The following is a 22,505-nucleotide window of genomic DNA, read 5'->3' on the forward strand; positions in this document are numbered from 1 at the left end:
GCTGTGGTTCTGCCCAGAATGCACAGGGGGAAATGGACATTACAACTCTGGAAGGCAGCAAGGGGAGCTGGAGGGCGTTCCTCAGCTGTACTTCCTCACCAGGATGTGGGGAAATGTTTTGTATTTAAACTGTTGACTGCTAGAACAGTGTTCATCAAAACGTGGCTGGAAGACTGTCAAGCAGATGTGCACAGAGAAATCCCAATTATGCAATGTTTTCCCTGGGCCTGAGAGGCCTCAGTGTGTGATTCTTGGCCTGGGCTGGGTGACTCAGTGTGGCTGGGCACAGACACTCTCTGCTTGCTCCTGGGCCAGCCCTGGGCTCTGAGGGGGATTTGTTCTCAGGCACAAGCCCTGTGGGTCACTGGAGCTCAGGCATCTCCTGTTCTTCCAGTTACTTAATGCTGTTCTGGATTTGGACTGTTGAGGAGTTTTCCCCACAGCAGGAGCATTTCTGCAGAGCTGTTCCCAGAGGTTCCCTGCTTTGGGCAATGTGTTTTCAGGCTCTTGTGTGTCAGTGTTGTGCAAAAGCCCTAATAAACCTGCTGTTGTGCTGTGTTTGCAGTGACACCCTGATCTGTTCTGCAGTGTGTGCCTTGGGTGGGGGCACATCCCACCAGTGCTCAGGGGGTCTCTGGCAGATCTTAGACTGGGATATTGCTACAAGCACATCCTGAGCTCTTCTGAGAGCACCCTCAGCCATTTCCCTCCTGGCCCTCAAAGGTTGCTCAGGACATCTTTACTCTTTACCCCAGTGCAGCTCCCAGGGTGAGGTGATAATGTCAGCTCAGGTGAGGAGGGTGAGTGCTGGGGCACAGCCTGCCTGCAGCTGGCTCTGTGTCAGTGCCTCGGGACAGAGGCATTGCTGGCTCCTTACCATGAGGCTGAGGACAAGGAAGGAATGTGGAGAGCTCCTTTTTGCAAACAGTTGAGCTTCTGAACAGTCCAAAAGCATAAAGTTTGCTGTAGATTCTCATCTATCTGATGTGGTGGAGGTTTTTGTTGGCAAGTGCTCCTGTGACCTGCTTTGACTGCAGGAAGAATGCCAGCAGAACCAGGATGGATACTGAGAAGAGCTTTTCCTCAGGAGCACAGCAGCAAAGGGATCAAGCCCTGAGTCATATTTTCAGTGCAAAACCACAGATCTCAGAGCTCAGGCTCTCTTAGGAGAGTGCTCAGTCAGTGTTTGTAGCAGTGGGGCTGTCAGTACCCACAGGGCAGCTCTGGGCCAGGTTCCTGCTGCTCCCCACTCCCAGCAGTCTGAATTTGGTTCTAAGCCCTGACTGGAGCCCTGTGGTTTGTTCCCTGCAGCCCAGCCCCACAGCTGGGATCTCTTGCACCATCTGTGCCCAGCTGGACTTGCTGTGGGGTGCCAAGGGTAAAAGGGTAATAACATGAGCTGTGATTTGGGGAGGGTTTTAATTTCTTCCTGTTTTTTCTGTTTTGTTTTCCTTGAAGGTCTCCAAGTTGCCAAATCTCCGCTCGCTCAGTCAGCTCCTCCTCCTTGACATCATAGATTCCTTAGCTACCCACATCTCAGACAAGCAGTGTGCAGAGCTGAGTGCAGACATATGACATGCCTTGGGAAACCACCTTCTCATTTGTTCCTGAAAAACACTGGCACTTTAGAGCTGGCTCTGGTTTACTGCTGTGTATGGAGCAGCTCAGTGTCTGCACACTACAGCAGCCCTGGAGGAGCAGGGACAGCTGAGGTGCTCTCTGGATTTGCTGGGTTTGTACCTTTGTGCAGCACTTGGACTTTGTTACATTTGTTACTCAAATGTAGACTTGAAATCATTTCAGGCATGAATTAATTCCACATAGTTTGGGGAGTTACTGAATTCATAATCAAGCCCATTATTACTTTCATACTGTAAAATCAAGCAGTCATGAGTAAGATCCACTAATCCTTTGAAATACAATATTTAAAGAATACTATTTAAAGAGCTTCAGCTGACCCAGCCCAAGGGCTGTGAGGGGAAGTCAGAATGAAACTGGGAACAAGAGCACGTGGTGTTCACAGGGAGACTGGCCCTTGGACCAGAATGTAGTGACTTTTCAGAGACTCCATGGTGTGGATTAACAGATAAGCCCCTGTGCAACTGCCTGGATTGGTGGGCTGCAGGAATCCAAACCTATGCTCTGCAGCAGGTCAGACTGGAAGATTACAGCAGTCCTCTCTGACCACCAAATCCATTAATCCTGTCTTGCTAAGCCTTTCTAAATTTATTTATTAATAAAGAATTAGTATCTTCTCCTGGCATTTCATGATTGACTTGGATTTCATTCTGGAAAAAAATTAAGCAAAAAACGTTCTGTGCTTGATGAAGGTCACATTGTTAAAAATAAGTGTGTTACATCTTGTTACTAATTTTATATTGAAGTGTCTCTGTGAGCCCTTGCCTTTGCAGGAAGGTGAATGAAGGCAGAATGCCATTTCCAGCCCCTGCAGGAGCAGCTGCTGTTCCCTCCCCTTGCAGCCCCCAGCTCTGTGCTGGATGTTTCCCACCTCTCCTCACAGCTGGATGGTGTTGGTGAAGTGTCTGGTGGTGGAACTGTCCCAGCCCTGCCCAGAGCCCTTGGGAGTGACAAGCTGGGAATCAAAACCTTGTCCTGCTCCAGCTGCAGGGGCTGCTCTCTGCTTGTCTGGAGCTGGAGTGGTGCAGGATCCCTGAGGAGACTTGCAGCCCCCAGCCCTCACACTCCACCTGTGCAGCCATGATCTTCATTCACTGAAGTGTTCCTGGAGCAGCAGTTGTGATCTCCTCATCAGCATCCCACAGCCTGGCACACCTGCACGTGCCAGGAGCATTGCAGTCTGGGCAACGGGGAGCACATCTCAGGTTTGATCCAAGGGAACTGCTCTAGGGACCACCCCTCTGTCTCCCTGGTGGCCTGCTCAGGTGAGTCACACCAGAGGTGACAGCTGCTTCTGAGAGCCAAGGGCACCTTCTAATCCACAGGGATTGTTTCCAGATGCCTCATAGATAGTGGAGTCCCTTACCAGAGGTCATGATAATTGTCCTGACAGGCTCTGTGTTCCCTGGGAAACCAGGCTGGCAGCTAGAGAGGTTCTGCACTGCAACTTGTAACAACACTACAGTCTATTTCCAGTAATGCTGATCCACTAGAGGACACCCACTGCCCAGGGAAACCTCATTCTGTCAGGCTGAACCTGCCATAACCAGCCCTGTGTAAATCCTGAGCCCACTTGTGAGGAAATGCACAACCTCTGCACCCTCTGAGCAGGCACTGTGGGGGCTTTGAGGGGGCTCTGGGCTCAGTCACTGCTGTAGGGACCACAGTGCTGGGTCACATTTACTGTGAACACTTGTAGCCCATTGGGATTGGCCTCTGGGCTGCTGTTGTGCAAGTGCCAGGACTGCAGCTGAGAGGACACCCCGAGTTTCCTGGGAGATCACAGGATGGGAGGTGTTGTAGGGGCCACACACACAGACTGTGGGGTACACATGAGCTTCCCAGGGCAGTTAGGTGCTCTTGTTATCATCACCTTGTTATCAGTAGGGCCAGCAGGCTCTCGGGTTACTGATGCTCCTGCAGCCTTGGGCAGTTCTGTACTGGAATTTGTGCAGTCACATCCCTGAATTTGATAAGGAATAAAGAACACTGTGGCTGTCCAGCTCTGTCTTATTCCAACAGTCTCTGCCACATGCAGGCCCCACTGGCTCTTTAAAGCCCTTGGGAGAGCAGGAGCACCCCTTTCTCCAACCCAGGGTGAGCCCCAGCGTGGTGGCAAAAAGCAAGGCAGAGAAGCAATCCCCAGCTCCTCTGGAGCAGCAGGGAGCTCAGGGCACCGGCGCCAGGAGCTCCCAGCTTTGCCACACTGCAGCAGCTCCCCATGTCCCCATTGTCACACCTGTGGCAGCTGGGCAGGAGCCCAGCAAGGAGCAGTGTGGGACAGGGCCAGGAGCTGCTGCAGCCCTGCAGGCACTGAGGCCAAGCCCATCCCTCCCGTGCCAGCAGCAGGAGATGCCAGCAGCACCCAGAGCAGGGCTGGCAATAGGGCAGGGAGTCACTCTGAGGTGGCCCGCGGCTCACTGGGAACAGGAACAGGAAGAACACTGAGAAAAAATCCCACATTTTAATAAGGAAACGTGAGAGGGAGGCACTGAGGTCCTGCCAGCAGGAGCACCGGCGGAGGGCAGAGCCCGGGCTGCCTCAGGCCTCGGCCAGGCCCAGGATCTTCTTGACGTAGTTCTGCACGTTGACGTGGAGCTGCGGGGCCGTGGCAGAGAAGGTCTCCATGGCCAGGGCCCGCGCGGCCTCCGAGCCGCCCCACATGGCGCGGTAGAGCGGCAGCGTGTACTTCTGCTTGCCCTGCGGGGACAGCGCAGTGACAGCCCCGCCCCGGCACCGCCCCGGCACGGCGGGGACACCCCCGGGCCCCTGTCCCCTGGCCCTGCTCTTGGAGAGGCACTGAGCTCACAGCAAATGGCACAGGGTGGGAATGCTGCCGTGGGCAGCCCTTGGCACCGCAGCACCTGGAGAGGGGAGGGCACCTGAACCTTGGAGAAGGAGCAGACCCTGAGAAGCTCAACAAGGCCAAGTGCAGAGTCCTGCACCGGGTCAGGACAGGATGGATGGAGGGATGGAGAGCAGCCCTTCAGAGAAGGACCTGGGTGACAAATTGGGTGTGACCTGGCCATGTGCTCTCCCAGCCTGGAAAGCCAGCTGTGTCCTGGGCCCATCCCCAGCAGCAGGTGAGGGGGAAATTCTGCCCTCTCATAACACCCCAACACTGGAGCACTGCATCCAGCTCTGGAGTCTCCAGCACAAGGCACACATGGACAGAGCAGGTCCAGAGGAGTCCATGGAGCTGCTCCAGGGCTGGAGCCCCTCTGCTCTGGGGCCAGGCTGGGAGAGCTGGGGATGTTCACCTGGAGAAGAGAAGGCTCCAGGGAAACCCTAGAGCCCCTTCCAGTGCCAAGAGAGCTGGAAAGGGACTTCGGAGTGACAGGACAAGAGGAAATGGCTTCCCACTGCCAGAGGGCAGGGTTAGATGGGATATTGGGAAGGAATTCTTCCCTGTGAGGGTGGTGGGGCCCTGGCACAGCTCTGGAAGTATCCAAGGCTAGGTGGGATGCAGCTTGGAGCAACCTGGTCTAGTGGGAGGTGTCTCTGCCCATGGAGTGGGGTGGAATAAGATGAACTTTAAGGTCCCTTCCAACCCAAACCATCCTGTGGGACTATCAAAAGTGAGAGCCAGCCCCTGTCTCTCTGGCACTGAAGGCTTTGTACCCCATGCCCATCTCTCCCACTGGCATGCTGCTGGGCACTACCACCAGTGCCCAGGGACAAACCTGGCTGTGCAGGAAGTCCTTGACTTTGCTGTACTCAGCCTCCAGGTTGTTCTTGAGGACAATCTGGCACCAGCGCAGCCGCAGCTCAGCGTTCTGGGCCTTGGAGATCTTGGGGTACATCTTGCTCAGCCTTTTCACATTTCCTGTGAGAGGGGAGCAGTCACCATCCCCCAGGGAGCTCTGACCCAGCTCCCAGTGAACCCTGTCAGTGCATCCCAGCTGTGCTGTGAATTCTCTGGGATCCTCCCAGCCCTGGCCCCTGCCCAAGTGCCCCCAGCCCCAGCTCTGGAGCACCCCAGGCTCTTGCTGGCCCTGGGCAGGACGGTGCCCTTGTTGGGTGTACCAGGCTGGGCAGCCCTGCGGGGCCATGTGCTGGTGCCTTGGAGTGCCAGCACAAAGTAGGGGGAGATTCGTCAGCAAAGAGGGCAAGGAGAGTTGCAGTGACATGGGGACACAGCCCAGCAGAGCCAGCATGGGGACAGCAGGACTGCACATGTCCCCATAAATCCAGGGACAGGCTTCCCCTGGCATCCTCCACCACATCAACTGACGCTTCCCTGGAACCAGGACTCAGAGCAGTTGGACAGGAGCTGATGGCCACACACCAGAGTGTCCCCCCAGTGTGCCCTCTGCATGGACTTGGGCACATCACCCTGTGTCTCCTCTGGGCACCAGAGCCCTGGCAGTGCCCTGGCACTCACCTTCAGGCAGGGGGGACTTCTGCAGGATCTGATCCAGGAAATAGACCAGCTGGTATGTCCTCCAGCCCATGATGTCCACGGCTTCAATGGCCTCCATGTTCAAGCTGTCGGCTGCCCAGAGCTCTGCCAGCTCCTCCGCCGGCCTCATCAGCTGCTGCCCCGGGGACAGGTCAGGCAGGTAGGGCGGCCAGCCCGGCGTGTTCAGCCAGCGGTCAAACTCAAACCCTGCAGCAGGGCAGGAGGGAGAGCTGGGAACAGAGCCCTGAGCCCACACCAGCTGCTGCTGCCCAGAGCCCCCCACCTTCCCCCAGTGCCACCAAACCTGCCCGAGGATGGTGACCACCACAAACTAAAGAGGTGAGGCCATCAGACACATGGGCTCAGGGTGTGCTTGTGGGTATCAGCCCAGCACCAGCAGCTCCAGCTCCTGCCAAGCCTGGATCTCCAGCAAGGCTGAGCCAAGCCCAGAGTGCTGGCTGGGCCTGATCCCAGTGCTCACCTGACTCACCAGGCTGAGTCACAGACACCCCATGAAACAGCACCCAAGTGCAGAGCAAGGACTGGGTTTGAATGGAAAAAAATCAGGCTGAGCTGGCACATGGCCAAGCCTGGGCCTGATCCCAGCTGGCCAGTGCCACCCGTGCCTGCTCTGACAGAGCCAGGCTGGCAGCAGCAGCATCTCCAGTAAAACACACAATGTGCAAAGGCTCTGGGGGACATGGGCTGCTCTGACACCCACAGGAGTGGGGCTGAGAAGTGGCAGCCCCTGTTCCCTGGCCAGGATGGTGCTGTGCTGACCTGGGATGGAGTCCACGCCTTTCTCCTTCAGCTCTGGGAAGTACTCCAGGAAGAACCCGAGGGTGTCGTCCGCAGTGATGCTCTGGAACTTGAACCGGTTCACGTAGGCCTGTGGGGACAGATGGGGCTGATGCCAGACTCTGTCACCCAGCAGTGCTGCCCAGGCCTCTGTGTGCTCCACCTCATGGGGAAACCCCTTCCAGCCCGTGTTCCCTCCAGGGGCTCCCAGCCCCTGCATCCCCAGGGATACCCCTCAAAATTCCCAGCACCTGCTGCAAGCACAAGGCGAGGCTCTGCCTTCATCTTATTCCCCTATTCACATTCCCATTCCCCACCTCTTCTTCCTCTCCCCAGCCACCCTCTCAGCCCGTCCTTCCCAGGCTCCTGCTGTGCCCTGGCCTCTTTTGTGGCATTTTGACTTTGCAGCTTACACCCACCTGGAGGAAGGCATCAAACTTGCTCTGGTTGCCCACAAGATGGGCCAAGTAGCTAACGAAGCAGTACCCCTTCTCATAGGGTGTTTCATTGTATGTGTCATCTGGATTGATACCTAGAAAAAGGCAAAACAGTCAGAAATCCTCTGCCCAGCTGCAAAACAACACAGCCCTCACAAGCACCAAGATTCCCCCATCCGTGCTGGGTGCAGCCTATCCCATCCCTCCTGCAGCCACCAGGTCCCATCACCCGTGCTGGTATTGCTGCCAGCCATGGAACAGGCTGGCCCCCAGCCCACCTGTCCTTGTCTCACTCCCTCAGAGCCCAGGGACACCCAGGGACGCCCAGGGACGCCCAGGCTCACAGACCTGGCTCGATCACCACCCGCAGCTTGTTGAGGGGATGGTCCTCCCCCGTGGCGTCCATGTGCTGGCGCAGGAGGGCCCTTCCCGTGGCAGCCTCCAGGCAGGTGTAGGGCAAACCTGGGCAGAGACAAGCGGAGGCGTTCGGGGAGCCCGGGCAGACCCCTGCGCACTGCGGGCACAGCGGGCGCTGCAGCGGGAGAGGAACAGCATCAGTGCACGAGCTGGGACAGCAGGAACCCACACATGAGGAGCTGGGATGGCAGAGCTGCAGGGGGCATGGGGCAACCCAGCCCCAGGCAGTGAGAGATTTTTTGAGACACTTAAATTCATGTGGATACAGCAAATTGTGCTGGGAGAGCACAAGGTTCTGGACAGGACTGTGTGTCCAAGGGGGAGCTCAGGACAGCTGGTGTGAGCTCCACATGGAAGCTGCAGGAGGATGAGGAAGGTGAGGCAAGGACACAGTGCCCACATTCCTGGCAGGGGTTGCAGGGAACTGTCCATCTCAGAGCAAAGGCTACCAGAAATCACAGACATTAAAGATCATCTTGTTCCACCCTCTGCCATGGGTGGAACACCTTCCACTAGACCAGGTGGCTCCAAGCTCCTTCCAACCTGGCCTTGGGCACTTCCAGGGATGGGGCAGCCAAAGCTTCTCTGGGCCACCTGTGCCAGTGCCTCCCCAAACTCCCAATATCTAATCTAAACCTACTCCTTTTCAGTTTACAAACCCTACAGGGCCTCGCAGCTGCTGCCCTTCACCTGTTCTGAGATGCAGCGTGGGCTCCATCCCCAGGGGCACTCGGAGGGATGCCCTGAGCTGTGGGGCAGAGCCCAGACCCCCAGGGCTCAGCACCCCCCCGGGCAGGGCCACGCACCGTAGACCTCGGTGGAGATGCGCCTCTGGGCGTACATGGTGAAGCCCTCGTTGAGCCAGAACTCTCCCCACGAGGCGTTGGTGACCAGGTTGCCAAACCAGCTGTGGGAGATCTCGTGGATGATGACGTCCGCCAAGGAGCGGTCCCCGGCCAGCAGGCACGGCGTGACAAAGGTCAGGCAGGGGTTCTCCATGCCACCAAAGGGGAAGGAGGGCGGCATGAACAGGATGTCATACCTGCCAGGGAAGGGAAGGCCGGGCTCAGACCCTACTCCTCCTGAAAACAGGGCTGGGGACAGAAGGAAACTCTCTCCCTGTCCCCGAGGAACCAGGTGCTTCAGAAACCTTCCAGCCATACCTGCCCCAAACATAAGGTCCAAAGAGTTTCTCTCCAACCACCAGGAACTCCTCAATCACCCCATCGTATTCCTTCTTGGCAGCCTCGATCAGGCAGGGCTCGGCCCAGACACGGCTCCTGCCAAGTGCAGAGAAGAGGAAGTTTAACCATTAGGGAACTTTCACCTTGTTGCTTCATCAGACAGAAACTGCACAGGTTTATTCCAAAGAAAACAAAACCCTGCTGATAAAGGCATCTAAAGATGCCAATAGTGCAAATTGCTGTGCTTTCTTTCCTTGTCTGAATGTCAAAGGGCTTTTATATGGCTGCAGTGGCAGCCAAGAACTCAAGAAAGCACCAGCCTGTGAGGAAATGTGGGATTCTTTGTGCATGGGACCCACTGCCTTCATTCATGTGCAGGGACCCTCCTGAAGGTGAGGGGACACAGCATCAAGGCTCCTTTTGACACTCCAGTTTGAGAAGGACCCTCATCCCATCTGGTGACACAGACAGGGACTGACTGTGCCATGCTCATGGCCACTGTCTGCTCTCCAGGGCCCCGTGGAGCAGGGAGAAGCAGAAAGTGGCTGCCACAGGAGCTTCAGTGTGCAGCTGCCACAGCTCTGGAGCCCTCCTGAGCCCCTTACCTTGGGCCAACATCAGCAGACACGATGTCCCCAACAACCAGAGCAATCAGGTAGGAGGGGATTGGCTGGGACATCTTGAACACAAAGGTGTTGTCCTTCTGCTTCTCCCAGCTCGTGGCACTCATCACAGCCGTGAAGCCCTCGGGGACCTGACCATGGGGACAGAGCCACCCATGAGATTCACAGCACACACAGTGGCAGGCCAGCTAAGCCAGCTGGGACACCACAGTGTCTGATGGCAAATGTGTCCCAGCCTGAAGGTGCTGGGGCCAGGGGCACTGCAGGCTTTGGGGAGCAGAGCAGGAACACCCCAAGCTCCCACTCAGGATCCCAGCTGCATCCCTGCCGTGCTGGAGTAGCTGGAGCTGCCCCAGGTGCCCCTGGAGCCAGCAGGAGATAAGGAAATGCTGGAGCTGCAGGTGTGAAAGGGCAGAGGATGCAGATCCCTCAGCTGCTGACTCCCCTCCCAGTTCTTGCACAACAACTCATTTTTCCTGTTTCCAAGCCAGTGTAGAACCCATGGCAAATCCACCAGCCTGGGCTGAGCCCAGGAACACTGATGCAGTGTGCCCCAGCCCAAGCAGGGGGTGAGTCCATGGTGCACAGGGATACAGAGCTCACACCTTGGTACAGAGCTCACACCAGAGCTCAGCAACGGCCCCACGCTCACCCTGTGGCGCCAGAGGGGCTCTGCCCTGGGACAGCAAAATAAATCAATCCTGGCATCAGCAGCTGATGCCACCACACGCCATTGGCATGGATGGTGTCACACCATGAGGCATTCCCCTTGCCCGCAGCAGGATGGCACGCATGGCAGCCCCGTGCCAGTGTCACCACATGCCCACACAGACAAGGGGGGAATCTGGATTTAGTGCCATCTTTGGGAAACAGCAGCTGCTCTCTCCTGGAAGTCTGGCAGCCCCAGAACTGCCACCAGGACTCAGCATGGCCCAGCACCACCACCCTCCTTCAGCTGCTTCCCCAAACTCAGCCCCTCCTGCTACAGATGCCAGGGCAGCACAGCCAGGCCAGCACATGCACCCACTCCTGGGCACCAGCACTGCACCTGGGGAGAGGCAGCAGCGCCCTGGGGCTGCTTGTCTCCATCCAAAAGGGCATCTAAGAGAAAAACAGCCCAAGTACAGGTGAGTGATTTCACAGCTGGGGCCTGAGGAGGAGGGTTTGAAGCAGTGTCCCTGCTGTGACGCCCCAGGACTTTGGCACATTCCCTGCAAGGAACCCCACAGCTCAGACAGTTTAAGCTGGAAGGGACATTAAAGATCATCTTGTCTCACCCCTGCCATGGCAGGGACACCTTCACTATCCCAGGCTGTCCCAAACTCCATCCAACCTGGCCACGGACACTTCCAGGGATCCAGGGGCAGCCACAGCTGCTCTGGGCACCCTGTGCCAGGGCTTCACCATCCTCACAGCCAAGAATTCCTTCCCATTATCCCACCCACCCCTGCCCTCTGGCAGTGGGAGCCATTCCCCCTTGTCCTGGAACTTAGATCCTTGTCCCAAGTCCCTCTGCAGCTCTCCTGGAGCCCCTTTAGGCCCAGGAAGGGGCTCTTGGGTCTCCTCAGAGCCTTCTCTTCTGCAGGTGAACAGCCTGGCTCGCAGGAGGCTGAAATCCCAGCTCTCCCAGCCTAGCTTCACAGCAGAGGTGTTCCAGCCCTTGGATCATCTCCATGGCTTCCTTTGGACTTTCTTCCCCAGCAAACTTTGCACTCATGGAGGGTTTTGCTGCTGCTGGGTGTCAGGGAAGGGCTGGGGCAGCTCCTGGGGCTCCACTTACCTTCACGGTGGCTGAATAGGTGAACTTGACTGAGGGGGTGTCGAAGCAGGGGAAGAAGGACCTGTTGAGCACAGCCTGGCCCTGGGTGTACATGTAGGGCTTCTGCTTCCCTGCCGTCTGCTCAGGGGACAGCCAGCACACCTGGGGGGCACCAAGAGCCCAGTGAGGGGTGGCTCGACCACGGCTGCTCCCTGTGGAGGGAGCTGGGAAGGGGCTCCTCACCCAGGGGTGCTCTGCCCACACCAGGCCTGGTGTCCCCTGGACCATCCCCCAGCTCCCCTCAGGTCTGGCGGCCCCCAGTCCACACCCAGTGTTCTCCCGGTCTCTGTGGGCCTGGGTGTCCCACGGGGCTCGGCGTCCCTTCCATCCAACACATCACCTGTTGGGCTCGGTATCTCCTCGTCCCACCCTGCTCATCCCGGGCCCGGTGTTCCCCTCCCGACCCCGGGCTCGGTGTTCCCCGGTGTCCCCCTGCTCACCCCGAGCCCGGTGTTCCCCGGTGTCCCCCTGCTCATCCCAGGCGCGGTGTCCCCGCTGTCCTCCCGCCCCCTCGGTGTCCCCGGTGTCCCCGCGCTCACCCCGGGCCCCTCGCCCGCCTCGTAGTCGATGACGAGGGTGAGCAGCTGCCCGGCACGGGGGGCCTGGGGCAGGGTGATGTGCAGGGCGCTGCCGTAGCTGGTGAAGGGCCGGCTCTCCACGGGCAGCGCCTGCCCGGCCGCGTCCCCGGGCCCGCCCGGCGGCGGCAGGAGCGCGGCGCGGCTCACGGCCAGAGCGGGGTGCGCGTCCAGCCGCAGCTCCGCGCCGCCCGCGCCGTCCTGCTCGCAGCGCAGCTCCAGCCGCGCCCGCCCCTGCAGCCGCCCCGCGCCCGCGGCCGCGAAGGACACGCGCAGGTCCAGGTGCAGGTGCCGCAGCGACCACGGGCCCGCGCTGCTGGCGGAGGCCGCGTCCCGCACCGGGGCCCGGGCCCGCACCGCGGCCACGTCCGGAGCCGGGGCCGCCATCGCCGCGCCGGGACCGCGACCGCGCCGGGGCGGGGCCGCCTGAGGGGCGCGGGGGCGGGGCCGGGGGCGGGAGCGGGGGCGGGAGCGGGGCGGGGCCGGGGGCGGGGCGGGGGCGGGGAATGGAGGGGCGGGGAATCCATGGAGGCGGATGGAGGGGAGCCGGGGGGACCCAGGGGGAATCCGTGGAGCGGGGATGGAGGGGAGCCAGGGGGGATCCATGGGTGGGGGATGGAGGAGACCCATCCATGGGTGGGGGATGGAGGGGACCCCTGGGGAGTTCCCTCGGGGCTCCACGAATGGGGGATGGAGAGAAATCTATGGGTGGGATCCATCGGGGATCCATGGGTGGGAATTGGAGGGGACCCATGGTGGAATCCATCAGAGATCCATGGGTGGAAATTGGAGGGGACTCATAGGGAGATTCCCTTGGGATTCCATGGCTGGGGGATGAAGAGAAATCTATGGGTGGGGTATAGGTGGATGGGATCCATTGGGGATCCATGGGTGGGAATTGGAGGGACATCTATAGGGTGGATGCATGGGTGGGGGATCCATGAGGGGGGATGGAGGGGACGTGGGGTGAGATCCATGCTACAGGGATGTAGGGGGATCTGTGAGGGACCTATGGGCGTTCCAGAGAGAATTCAGGAGAAGGGGGGAATCTATGGGTTGGGCAGAATCGAGCGACATCTGGGGGAAATTGGGATGGGAGGAATTCGTTGGGGCAAGAAATCTAGGAGGATCTATGGGTGGGGATCCATGGAGGTGCGGGGGGCAGCAAAATTGAGAGGTTGGGAATCCATGGATCAAGGGAATTCCCGGCAGGGCACCCCTGGACAGGGGGGTCTGTAGGGATCCAAAATGGGATCCTTTGCAGGGTTCGTGTTGGGCTCCATGGAGAGAGGATGGGAAGGGAGGACCCAGCACAGGGGTCTGTGAGAAGATCCTGGGGGACCTCGAGGAAGGATAGAGATATAGATACAGATCTGGGGGAAGAGCAAGTGCAGGCAGGTGTGTCCCGGGGTGGGGGATCCATGTGGGATACGGGGAAATATAGGGGGACCCAGAGGAGGTCAGGATCCATGAGGAGGAGATCCAGAGCTGGGGATCAGGTGGGGCGAGATCCAGCGAGGGCATCGGGGAGGGACAGAGGGAAAATCCATGGCGGGGGATCCGGGGAAGAGGAGGGTGGGGGTGGAAGGGGCCGGGATCCATAAGAAATTCGCCGGGGGGGTCCATGGGGGATCCGGAGCGTGCTTGGGGGGGACAGTGTCAGGATCCATGGGGAAGGGATGGAGGGATGACCCACCGGGGGGGCTCGTGGGAACATCCGGGGAGAGTCGAGAGGGATCCGTGGGGGATCCGTGGGGGATCCACGGGATCCCGGCAGCCGCGTGGGATCCATGAGAAATCCGAGGAGGGGATGTTCCGGGCGGGACCGGGGGGGTCCATGGGGTTTCCCCGGCTCAGGCTCTGCTGCCGGTTCCAGGCGCCGCGTCTCGGCAGCGGAGCGGCACCGGCGGCGGCGGGGACCGGGCGGGACCGTCCCCAGGGAGCGAGCGGGGCACGGGCTGCCCCGCACCTGCCCCTGCGGGCCGGGGATCGGGAACGGGGACCGGGGGCCGGGGCGGGCACGGCGGGCGGCCGGAGCGGCGGGGCCGGGCCCGGGCCTGCGCGACTCCTCCCCCGGCCCGGCCCGGCCCGGCCCGCGCGGGTCCCCGCCGCTGTCACTCCGCCACCGGCGGCTGCGGGCGCTGCGGGCCGGGGCAGCGAGCGGTGAGCGGGGCACGGGCTGGGAGTGGGGCACTTCCCCGGGCAGCGGGGACACTCGGGACACCCCGGTGGGAGCGCGGGTGTGGGGACACCCTGCGCGGCCCCGGAAGGCAGGGACAGCCCGGGGGAGACCGGCTCTGGTGCGGAACACCCCGACGGGACTGGCGGTGACGGTCGGGGACACAGCGGCTGGGTCATCCTGCGGGGACAGCGGGGGTGATGGGGACACCCCATCGGGGACTGGCTGGCCACGGTGAGGGCGGCACATGATGGGAAACACCCTGCTGAGGTGATGGGGTCATGCTGCGGGGAACAGCGGTGACACGAGGGATGCTGGCAGGGACCGGGGAGCTGTCGGGGTGGCACAGCGTGACACTCGGGACAGCCCCCGCGTCCCCTCTCCTGTGCCCCACGATGTCCCCACCTCTCCACAGAGACCCTGTTTCAGCAGTGGGAGCTGCAGCGTGACCGGGCTGGCAAATCCCCGTGTCCCAGTGCCTTCGGTGTCCCCTGGACACCCCCAATTCCTGTCCCCGGCAGAGGGGGACTGCAGGAGAACGCTGTGGTGCCTCCCCAGTTCAGTCCTGGGGAGCACAAAATGGCCAGCAAAGGGTGACGGGGGAAACGGAAGCACGGGGACTGTAAAAATGTGTGTCCTGCTGCCCCACATCTCCTTTCCACGGGCAGAGCAGGTCGGTGCTGGCAGGTCATGGTGTCTGCCCTCATTTTTGGCATGGGAAGGTGTTTCTGGGCTGTAGGCATCGATGGGTGCTTCCCGTGGGGATCCTCCAGCACTGGGGTGAAGCAGCCATCCCCACACTCCTGGGAGCCGGGAGTGTTCAGCCAAACCGGGATCGCACAGGACAGAGGGAAAACTTTGGGATGACTTCATCCCAGACCGTGCCCCTTGAGGCACGGAGGTGCCGTCACCCTGTGGAGGGAAGGGGTGAAGCCCCGCCGAGTGCCGGGAGGACTCTTTTCCCGGATTTCACCTAGGAAAAAAACAACTGGGAGGGGAGCCAGGGATCTGGGTGTGCCGGGATGCCAGGCCCGCTGCTGCACAGCCGCCACTGCCCGGAGCGGGCGAGACCCCGTGCGGGCAGGGCTGGCCCGTGGGGTTTTGGGGCGCTGCCTGTGCTCCCCGAGGCTTTGCCACGGCTGCCGTGCCTTTCCCCGGTGCCGGAAAAGGTCCGTGTGCTCCCGAGGGGGTGACAGGATGGGGAGCTCCCTGCTCCCCGCAGCAGCGTGTGTTGGTGTCGGTGCTGTTGGAAGGAGGGGCTGGACCCCCCCAGTTTCACAGCCGGGGGAGCTGAGTCAGGAAATCCCGGCTGGCCCGGCCGGATCCCGGCTGAGTCATTCGGCGGCGCTGAGTAAGTGCCCGTGCCGGGGGAGCGGGGGCTCCGAGCCCGGGGATGGATGAGGCAGCGGGGGCTGTCATCCCGCACATGCCCCGCAGTGCCCCCCTGGCCTCGGGCACTGCCAGCCCCGCCTGCCCCGTGCCTCAGTTTCCCCCCGACATTTTCCTAGGACTGGATGAGACAGAAGGCTCCTGGGACGTGGACATATCACACATCCCAGCACGGGAGAGGGGAGACAGGTGGGGATGGGGACTCTGGGACAGGTCTGATGCTCACTGGGAAGAGAATGGTATCCCCAAAGCAAGATTTGGGATCCTCCTTCCAGTAAAGGGGGTCTCCAGTCTGGCTGTGTTGGTAAGCGCGTGGCATTGAGGGGAGTAATGGGGGTGAAGAAAGGATGGGGATGAGAACTGGGATGGGAAATAAGATTAGAATGGGGGCAGGGATGGGGATAGGGAAGGGGTGGGGATGAGATGAGATATGAGGTGTGATGATGAGATATGAGATGAGATGTGTTGGAGATGGGATAAGGATAGGGGTGGGGTGGAGATGGGGACAGGATGGGATGAGATGGGGGTGAGGACAAGAATAGGATGGGGACAGGGATGAGGCTGACAGGGCTGGAGCAGAGCTTGGGGTGCATGTGGGGACGTGGAGGGAATCAGGCTGGCCCTACTGGCAGCAGGATGTAAATAACCTGCCAGGACACGAGGTTTTTTCCTGCTGCCCCCCCATGCAGGAAAAAGGTGTTTCCGGCTGCGGATGGGAGCGGGGCCAGCCCTGCAGCGGGGTGTGGGGCCTGGGACACGGACAGGGGGATCAGGGGACCCCCTCAGGCTGGATTTTGGGGTGCAGGCCCTGATCCCATGGCCAGTGGGACCCCTGACCTCAGTGGGGCCACTGCAGCCCCTGGGCCCTGGCCGGGCTGGTGGCAGGAGCTCGGTGCCGGCTGGCACCGCTGTGGGGATAGGACGTGGTGCCACCAGGCTGGGCACCCTGTCCTGTCCCCAGTGCCACCAACTGGGGCAGCCACCAGGTGAGAACCCTGGGGACATGTTCCTCCTTTCTGGCTGGAGCAGGATCCGTGTGCAGCTGGGAGGGGCACTGTGTGAGCAGAATGTCTGTCCTGTGCAGAGCCACTCCTGCCCACTGCCCATGTCCCCTCAGCTGCCTGTGCTCCCTGGGGAGGTCTGGAATGTTCCACCACAAAGTGCCTGGTCACCAACCTGGGCTGGGGACATCAGTCTGGAATGGGGATACCAGGATGGAATTGGGACATGAGTATTGCATGGAAGTCTTCAGCATTTGTCCCCACCACCCTGTGACCCCCCTTCACTTTGCTGCTGGCAAATGGGTGACAGTGTCCCCTCACCATTCATTTAGTGGCAGTCAAGACAGGTACAGCATCCTCTGTCCTTCCACAGCCTTTTGTGCCCCATGCAGTGGGAAAAACAGCAGCGACAGGGAGGGAGCAGCTGGGACCACAGTGCCTCTGCCCTGTGTGTCCCCAAGATGTCTCATCTCATGTCACTGGCCTGTCCTGGCTGGGCAGGATCGGTCCCTAAGCCCTAACCAAGGAGTGCCAGTCCCAGGAATGCTCTGCAGGGAGCCAGGACCTGCTGGGGCAGTCAGTGGCACTGGTGGTGACGAGGCTGGTGGCAGTGCATGGTGAAACTGAGGCACAGGCTGCAGGCAGGTGGCACATTGCCAACACCTCGGGAACTCCTCGAATGCTCCAGGTGACAGATCAGCCACCAACCTGTCCCAGCAGGCTCTGGTGGCTTCCCTGGTGCTGGCACAGCCTGAGTCTTGCTCATTAGCAAGTGACTGTAATGAGCTTTGCTGAGTTGTGCTGCAGGGTCTGGGCAGTGCTATGGACCCTGGGCACTGCTGTGGATTGAGTGCCTGGATCAGGAGACACTCATTGGGAGAGGGGCTGGAGGTTGCTCTGGCATGTGGCACCCACGACCACCATCACAGGAAGTGACAATAACTGGGGGAGCAGGATTTCCATTAACCAGGGTGGGGAGAGGTCCTGGATGAGCGGCCCAGGGAGGGTTTGCAGCTCTGCTCTGTCCCCGGGGTCCTGGCGAGGTGGGAGCTGGGGTGAGGCCGTGTCTGGATGTGGGACTTGGTCCCCCTGCGCTGCTCTGAGCTTGTCTGGCCCCATCCCGGCCCCAAATCACCTGTGGCACCACCGCTGCCCTCGGGACTTTTATGGGGGACTCTGGGTCACCCCATCTCGGTGCCGGGCTGCCCTGAGTTTCACTGTGGGATCACATCCTGCAAGTTCCCTTCCACGAGCAGTTCCCTTCCCTTCCAGCAGCCGGTGTCGGTGCCACCCTGCCCCTGCCCTGCTGCCACCCTGCCGGCACTGCGGAGCGGAGCATGCGGAGGGAACAGGCGGGGACAACGTGCCCAGGGCCGGCTGGGGCAGTGGGATGCTGTCCTGGCATCCTCTTACCGCCCCCGGAGCGGGGAATGGGGCTCCGGAGGGGGGAATGGGGCTCCGGAGAGGGGAATGGGGCTCCGGAGGTCTCGGCTGTGCTGCGGGTTGGGAGCGGGAGCCGGGGCTCGAGTTAACGCATCCCACTGTTTGCCTGAGTTCCCTGGATCCCTGCTCCCATGGAGGAGCGGAGGTGGGAGCTGGGGGAGCTGGGGGAGCTGGGGGAGCTGGGTTCGTGCTCATTCTCCGCTCCCATCCGCACACCGCATCCGAGGCCCGTGCGGACGCGGCCGGGCGGCGCCGCCTCCGGCAGCGGAAACTCCCCCTGGGCAGGGCAGGGCGCTCAGTCACGGTTCTCCTCCATCCCTGCTCCCCCGCCTTCCCTCCTCGCCCCTCTGGCCTCGGCAGCCCCTCCTCGCTCCCTGCCGGGCCGTCCGTACCGAGGATGTGCAGTGCGGCCATCCTCGCACGGGCAGGGAGGATGCCAAAGGGACATTGAGGGATGGCAAAGGGACATTGAGGGATGCTGAAGGGATGCTTGAGGGATGCTTGGGCTCCCCTCTGGGAAACTCAGGCAACTTTCAGATGTGACAGCCTCATGCTGACTCTGTTGGCTGCATCCTTTGGAGGGAGGAGATTTAATTTTACGTGTAAGAGGGTCACAGAACTAGAGCTGTGCTGGGCTGGTGAGGGGTATTGGGGTCAGGCATTGCCAGCCCCTGCCAACCTCTTCCAGCCTCATCTATTAAATGACAGTGCTCAACTCCCTTGGGATGTTGGCATCATGAACACGCTTGGAGTGGTTGTGATAAACCCTGGGGATGTGGATCCCTCTGGAGTGGTGACTGTTGCAACACACACACACACACACACACACACACACACACACACACACACACCCGGAGCCAGCAGGGAGGTGTTTGCCAGCAGTCACTGAGGATTTATCAGCTTACTGGAAAATCCACTCATCCCATTAAGGGCTCCCTGTGGCTTTTGCTTTCCATTGCAAATTCCTGGTTATCCCGAGGGAAACCCCTTTGGTGCCAGTGGGTGTGTGGGGCTCTCGGGACAAACCCCACAGAAGAGTCCAGGCTGTGAGAGTGACTTCATTTATTACAGGACAGATCAAGGGAGATCTGACTCACTTGGCCAGGTAAGACCAGACAGGGCAGTTTAGCTCATGGGAGGAATGGTCTGTGATGGGAATAGCCCATACTGGGGCAGGGATTGAGGGGCTCAGTTTGGAGTCAGATCCATGGGTTCACTTTCATTCACTCAGTTCTTCACCCAAAGTAGGTTCAGCATCTAAAACCACCCCAATGTGGAGCTCGGCTGTGATGATGGCACATCCTCAGCCCTGTGTCTCTGCTCTTGGGGCTTAATCTCCCACTTGGCTGGCACACCCTGTTGCTGTGTCCCCAGAGATAACTGTCCCATGTTCCCAGTGGCATTTTTAAATCCTTAACCTGCTTTAGGGGGGGAAAAGTGCCTTTTTGGGTACACCCACGACTCTGCTCTGCCTGTTGTGTGTTGAGAGAGCCAAGTGTTGAAAGGAGCAGACAGGCATTGAGGGTCTCAGCAGGGACACTGGGGGTGCTGGGTATGCATTGCCAGTGCCAGGATGGGGGGGACAAGCCCAGCTGCCCCCTCGACCATCCTGACCACCCAGAGCTCACATATGCCTGCAAAGGTGACAGCATCTGCTGAGCTAATGTGTTTTGCAGCCCTCCTGTGCAGCTGCCTCTCCCTGCCAGCCCAGCAGCCAAGCCAAAATCCATCAGGCCCTTCCAGGATTCATGGGTCGAGGACTGGGGGGGGCCGTTTCCATATAGCGGTGGCAAACACAGACACTGTGACATCTGGTCTTGCTCAAAATTCTCAGGAGCAAAGGGCCAGGTGTGGGATGCTGCAGGAACCCAGGGCTGAATAAAGGATGCAACTGGTTCCGTGGAGTTTTGGCCCAGACAAGTTTAGCTGAATGTCACCAGAGCTGTGGGACGGCTCCTGGCCCGGGTCTTGATCCAGCACTGGGAGCCCCTTGGCCCCATGGCAGCACTGAGGCTCTGGAAGGTTTTGGGGTGGTGTTGGGAAGGTTTTGAAGCCCTCAGGATGTGCAATAGGAGATGTTGTATTTTGGCTGCGGTGCTGGATGCCAGAGGGACCCCAGGCTCTGTGGTGTCCATGGTGGCTCCTGTGCTGGAGGAGGCACCTGCAGGGCTACCGAGGGCTTATGGCTCTGCTTGCCACACAGCGCGGGAAGAGCGGGGGGCCGAGGAGAGTGGGAGAGCCTTGGGCACAACCCAGACCTTCCCAGGTGACACTGCAGGGGCATCTGGAGAGGGTTCAGTGAGGTGTGACCTCATGGACGGACAGCCCATGGAGAGACAGCCCAACCCTTTTCCCTGTGGGTGTTGGGGACACCAGGACATAACAGGCAGCGCTGCTGGGGACAGATGGCACCAGGCACCGGACAGATGGCTCCGTCCCAGACAGGCAGCCGAGGGGCCGGGCCGGGGGCCTCCGGCGCTGGGCTGCTCCCTGGGGCCCCCCTCTGCCGGCCCCCGGCTGGTGGTGTGGCCCGAGGGGGACAGTGACACCACCGACAGTGGCCCGTGTGGCACCACCGGCCACAGGCGGTGCGGGCACTGCCGGCCCGGTGGGCACCGGGTTGGGGAGGGGACACGGGCTCGAGGACGAGACGCTCGTCCCGGGGGAGCTGCACCGGCTGGGGAGGCGGTACCGGACCGAGGAGAGTGAGGCCGGTTCGGGGGAAAGGGTGACATCTGCTCAGGGGGTGGCAGCCGGCGGAGGGGAGGGTGACACCGGCTCGGGATGCGATCGCGGGTGGAGGTGACACCGGCCCGGGGGCGGTACCGGGGGGCGGTGCCCCGGGCGGAGCTGTCCAGCACCGGCGGCTCCTGAACGGCCGCAGCGCCGGGCCCGGGATGTCCCCGCTGCCCCCGCCGGGCACTGCCCACGCCCACCGGCCCAGGAGGAGCCAGGGCTGTGACAGACCGGGGTGGGCACGGGCTGGGGGAACACGCAGGGGCCGAGGCGAACCGGGCACTGTGTGGCCGGGATAGCCCCGGGGAGAAGCCTTGGGCATGGACGACCCTTGCCCAGCCTTTCACACCGTCCCCACCGTCCCAGATCCTCCCACAGCCCTTGCACAGACCCCGCACAGCCCCCAGGCTCTGCCCCAGCCCCAGTCCCAGCCCATCCACCCAGGATTTGTGCCGGGCACGGCTCAGCCCGAGCAGGGCTCGCTCTCCTGGGTACCCGCGGCTCGGTGACAGCGGCTGCCTCAGCAGGTCCAGCCTAGAGCTCGGCTTTGCTCAGAGCCGGTTTTATTGAAATGGGTTAAATGCCTAATGGGATTGCTGCTGAGGGGCTTAGGCAGGGATTAGTGTTGTGGCTACGGGCTGGGCATCTCTGAAAGTGTTCCAAGAACGTGTGGATGTGGCACTTGGGGACGTGGTTTAGTGATGGGTGTGGCAGTGCTGGGTTAGCAGCTGGACTTGATGATCTTGGAGGGCTTTTCCAACATGACAATTCTGTGATTTCTCTCTGATCTCTGCTTGGACAACAGCTGATTTCTGTCCTTCAGTGCCTGCCCTCCCCATCTCCCAGAGCTCCCAGCATCGTGCTAGGGGGAACAGACATCCAGGACAGGCAGAGCTGGCTCTGGCTGCCCTCCAGTTCTACCTGCCTGCCCCCAGGAGAAGCACCTGCCTGCACCCAGCCCGACATTGCCCTCCGGAGGGGCAGGAGAGGGGAGCAGTGGCACCTCCCTGGGGAAGGACCCAGCCTGGTGCCCCGGTGACACGGGTGGTGGCAGTGTTCCAGGCAGTGACACCGGCTGGTGGGCAGGCCAGGTCCTGCCCGGGGCACGGGGGCTGGAGGGCTGGGCCTGGTGTCTGAATCGGCAGCTTGTTCTCCTCTGAAGGGCCCTTTCTGCCCCGGCTCCCTCTGTTTCTCTTTGGAAAGTTTTATGTTCCTTGTGTCACAAGGAGCCTTTTCTTTGTCGCCCTTGCCGAGCGTGCCAGGGAGAAGGCTGTGCTGGAGCATGGCCATCCCTGATGGCAGCTCGAGGCTGGATGCTGCACAGGGCTGCAAGGTGCAGGCAGCAGCCTTTGGGGGCAGCTGTTTCACAGCACCAGGACCTGTCCTTGGCAGGGGCCCAGCTCCTCCTGTCTCTCACACCCTGGGGTTCACCCCTGGGCTGCCCCCTCCACCCTCACCCATAAAAAGGAAGGATGCTTTGAAGCCCCTGAGCATCTCTGTGGGGACACTTGGCACAGTGCTGCAGCCCCTGGTGTTCCTGTGCTGCCAGTCCCAAGGGTGTCTCAAGGATGATTCCCAATTTACAGAGCTGTTCTGCATCCCAGCACACACAGGAAAGGATCCATCCTCCCTCTTTCCTATTCACCAGCCTGGTTTCAGCTCTCTTACCCCTTCCAGAGGCTGTGTCAGGGTGGGGAAACAGGCACAGAACAGCAGCAAGGTGCCAGCAGAGGCTGAAGGGGTGAACACATTTTCTGTCACTCAGTGTCCATGCTCAGACTCCTGCCAGATTTATCCTGGGATATGGGACAGCATGTCATCCCTGACAGGGATCTAAGCTGTGATAGGAGACAAGCAAATTTTA

General features: G+C 60.6%; 2 protein-coding genes across 2 annotated transcripts in view; one reads left to right on the forward strand and one right to left on the reverse strand.

Moving 5' to 3' along the window:
* Positions 1-3,201, forward strand: part of LZTR1 (leucine zipper like post translational regulator 1) — a 37,334-nt gene extending 34,133 nt beyond the window's left edge. The window contains exon 20 of the mRNA XM_059488068.1: positions 1,459-3,201. Within this exon, the coding sequence (XP_059344051.1) occupies positions 1,459-1,575 (117 nt within the window). The 3' untranslated portion in view covers positions 1,576-3,201. The remainder of the gene's footprint in view (positions 1-1,458) is intronic.
* An 887-nt stretch (positions 3,202-4,088) lies between these two features.
* RNPEP (arginyl aminopeptidase) lies at positions 4,089-12,280 on the reverse strand. The gene is made up of 11 exons (XM_059487875.1): positions 11,858-12,280; positions 11,280-11,420; positions 9,482-9,630; positions 8,856-8,972; positions 8,499-8,734; positions 7,624-7,737; positions 7,258-7,370; positions 6,821-6,929; positions 6,023-6,247; positions 5,322-5,464; positions 4,089-4,338 (listed from the first exon to the last, which is right to left on the reverse strand). Exons 1-11 carry the CDS (start codon positions 12,278-12,280, stop codon positions 4,180-4,182), a joined length of 1,929 nt encoding a protein of 642 aa, XP_059343858.1. The 3' UTR covers positions 4,089-4,179.
* Positions 12,281-22,505: the final 10,225 nt, after the last annotated feature.

This window comes from Ammospiza nelsoni, chromosome 23 (assembly GCF_027579445.1).
Source record: "Ammospiza nelsoni isolate bAmmNel1 chromosome 23, bAmmNel1.pri, whole genome shotgun sequence".
NCBI classification, from domain to species: Eukaryota; Metazoa; Chordata; class Aves; order Passeriformes; family Passerellidae; genus Ammospiza; species Ammospiza nelsoni.

What these genes read in the sequence shown, in the direction of transcription:
- RNPEP (XM_059487875.1), bottom strand. Translation starts at nt 12,280, where the DNA reads ATGGCGGCCCCGGCTCCGGACGTGGCCGCGGTGCGGGCCCGGGCCCCG. An exon ending in AGGCGTGGACTCCATCCCAG is followed by an intron (nt 6,248 to 6,820) that starts GTCAGCACAGCA and finishes GCCCTGCTGCAG; the next exon opens with GGTTTGAGTTTGACCGCTGG. An exon ending in GAAGTCCCCCCTGCCTGAAG is followed by an intron (nt 5,465 to 6,022) that starts GTGAGTGCCAGG and finishes CCCCTCTCACAG; the next exon opens with GAAATGTGAAAAGGCTGAGC.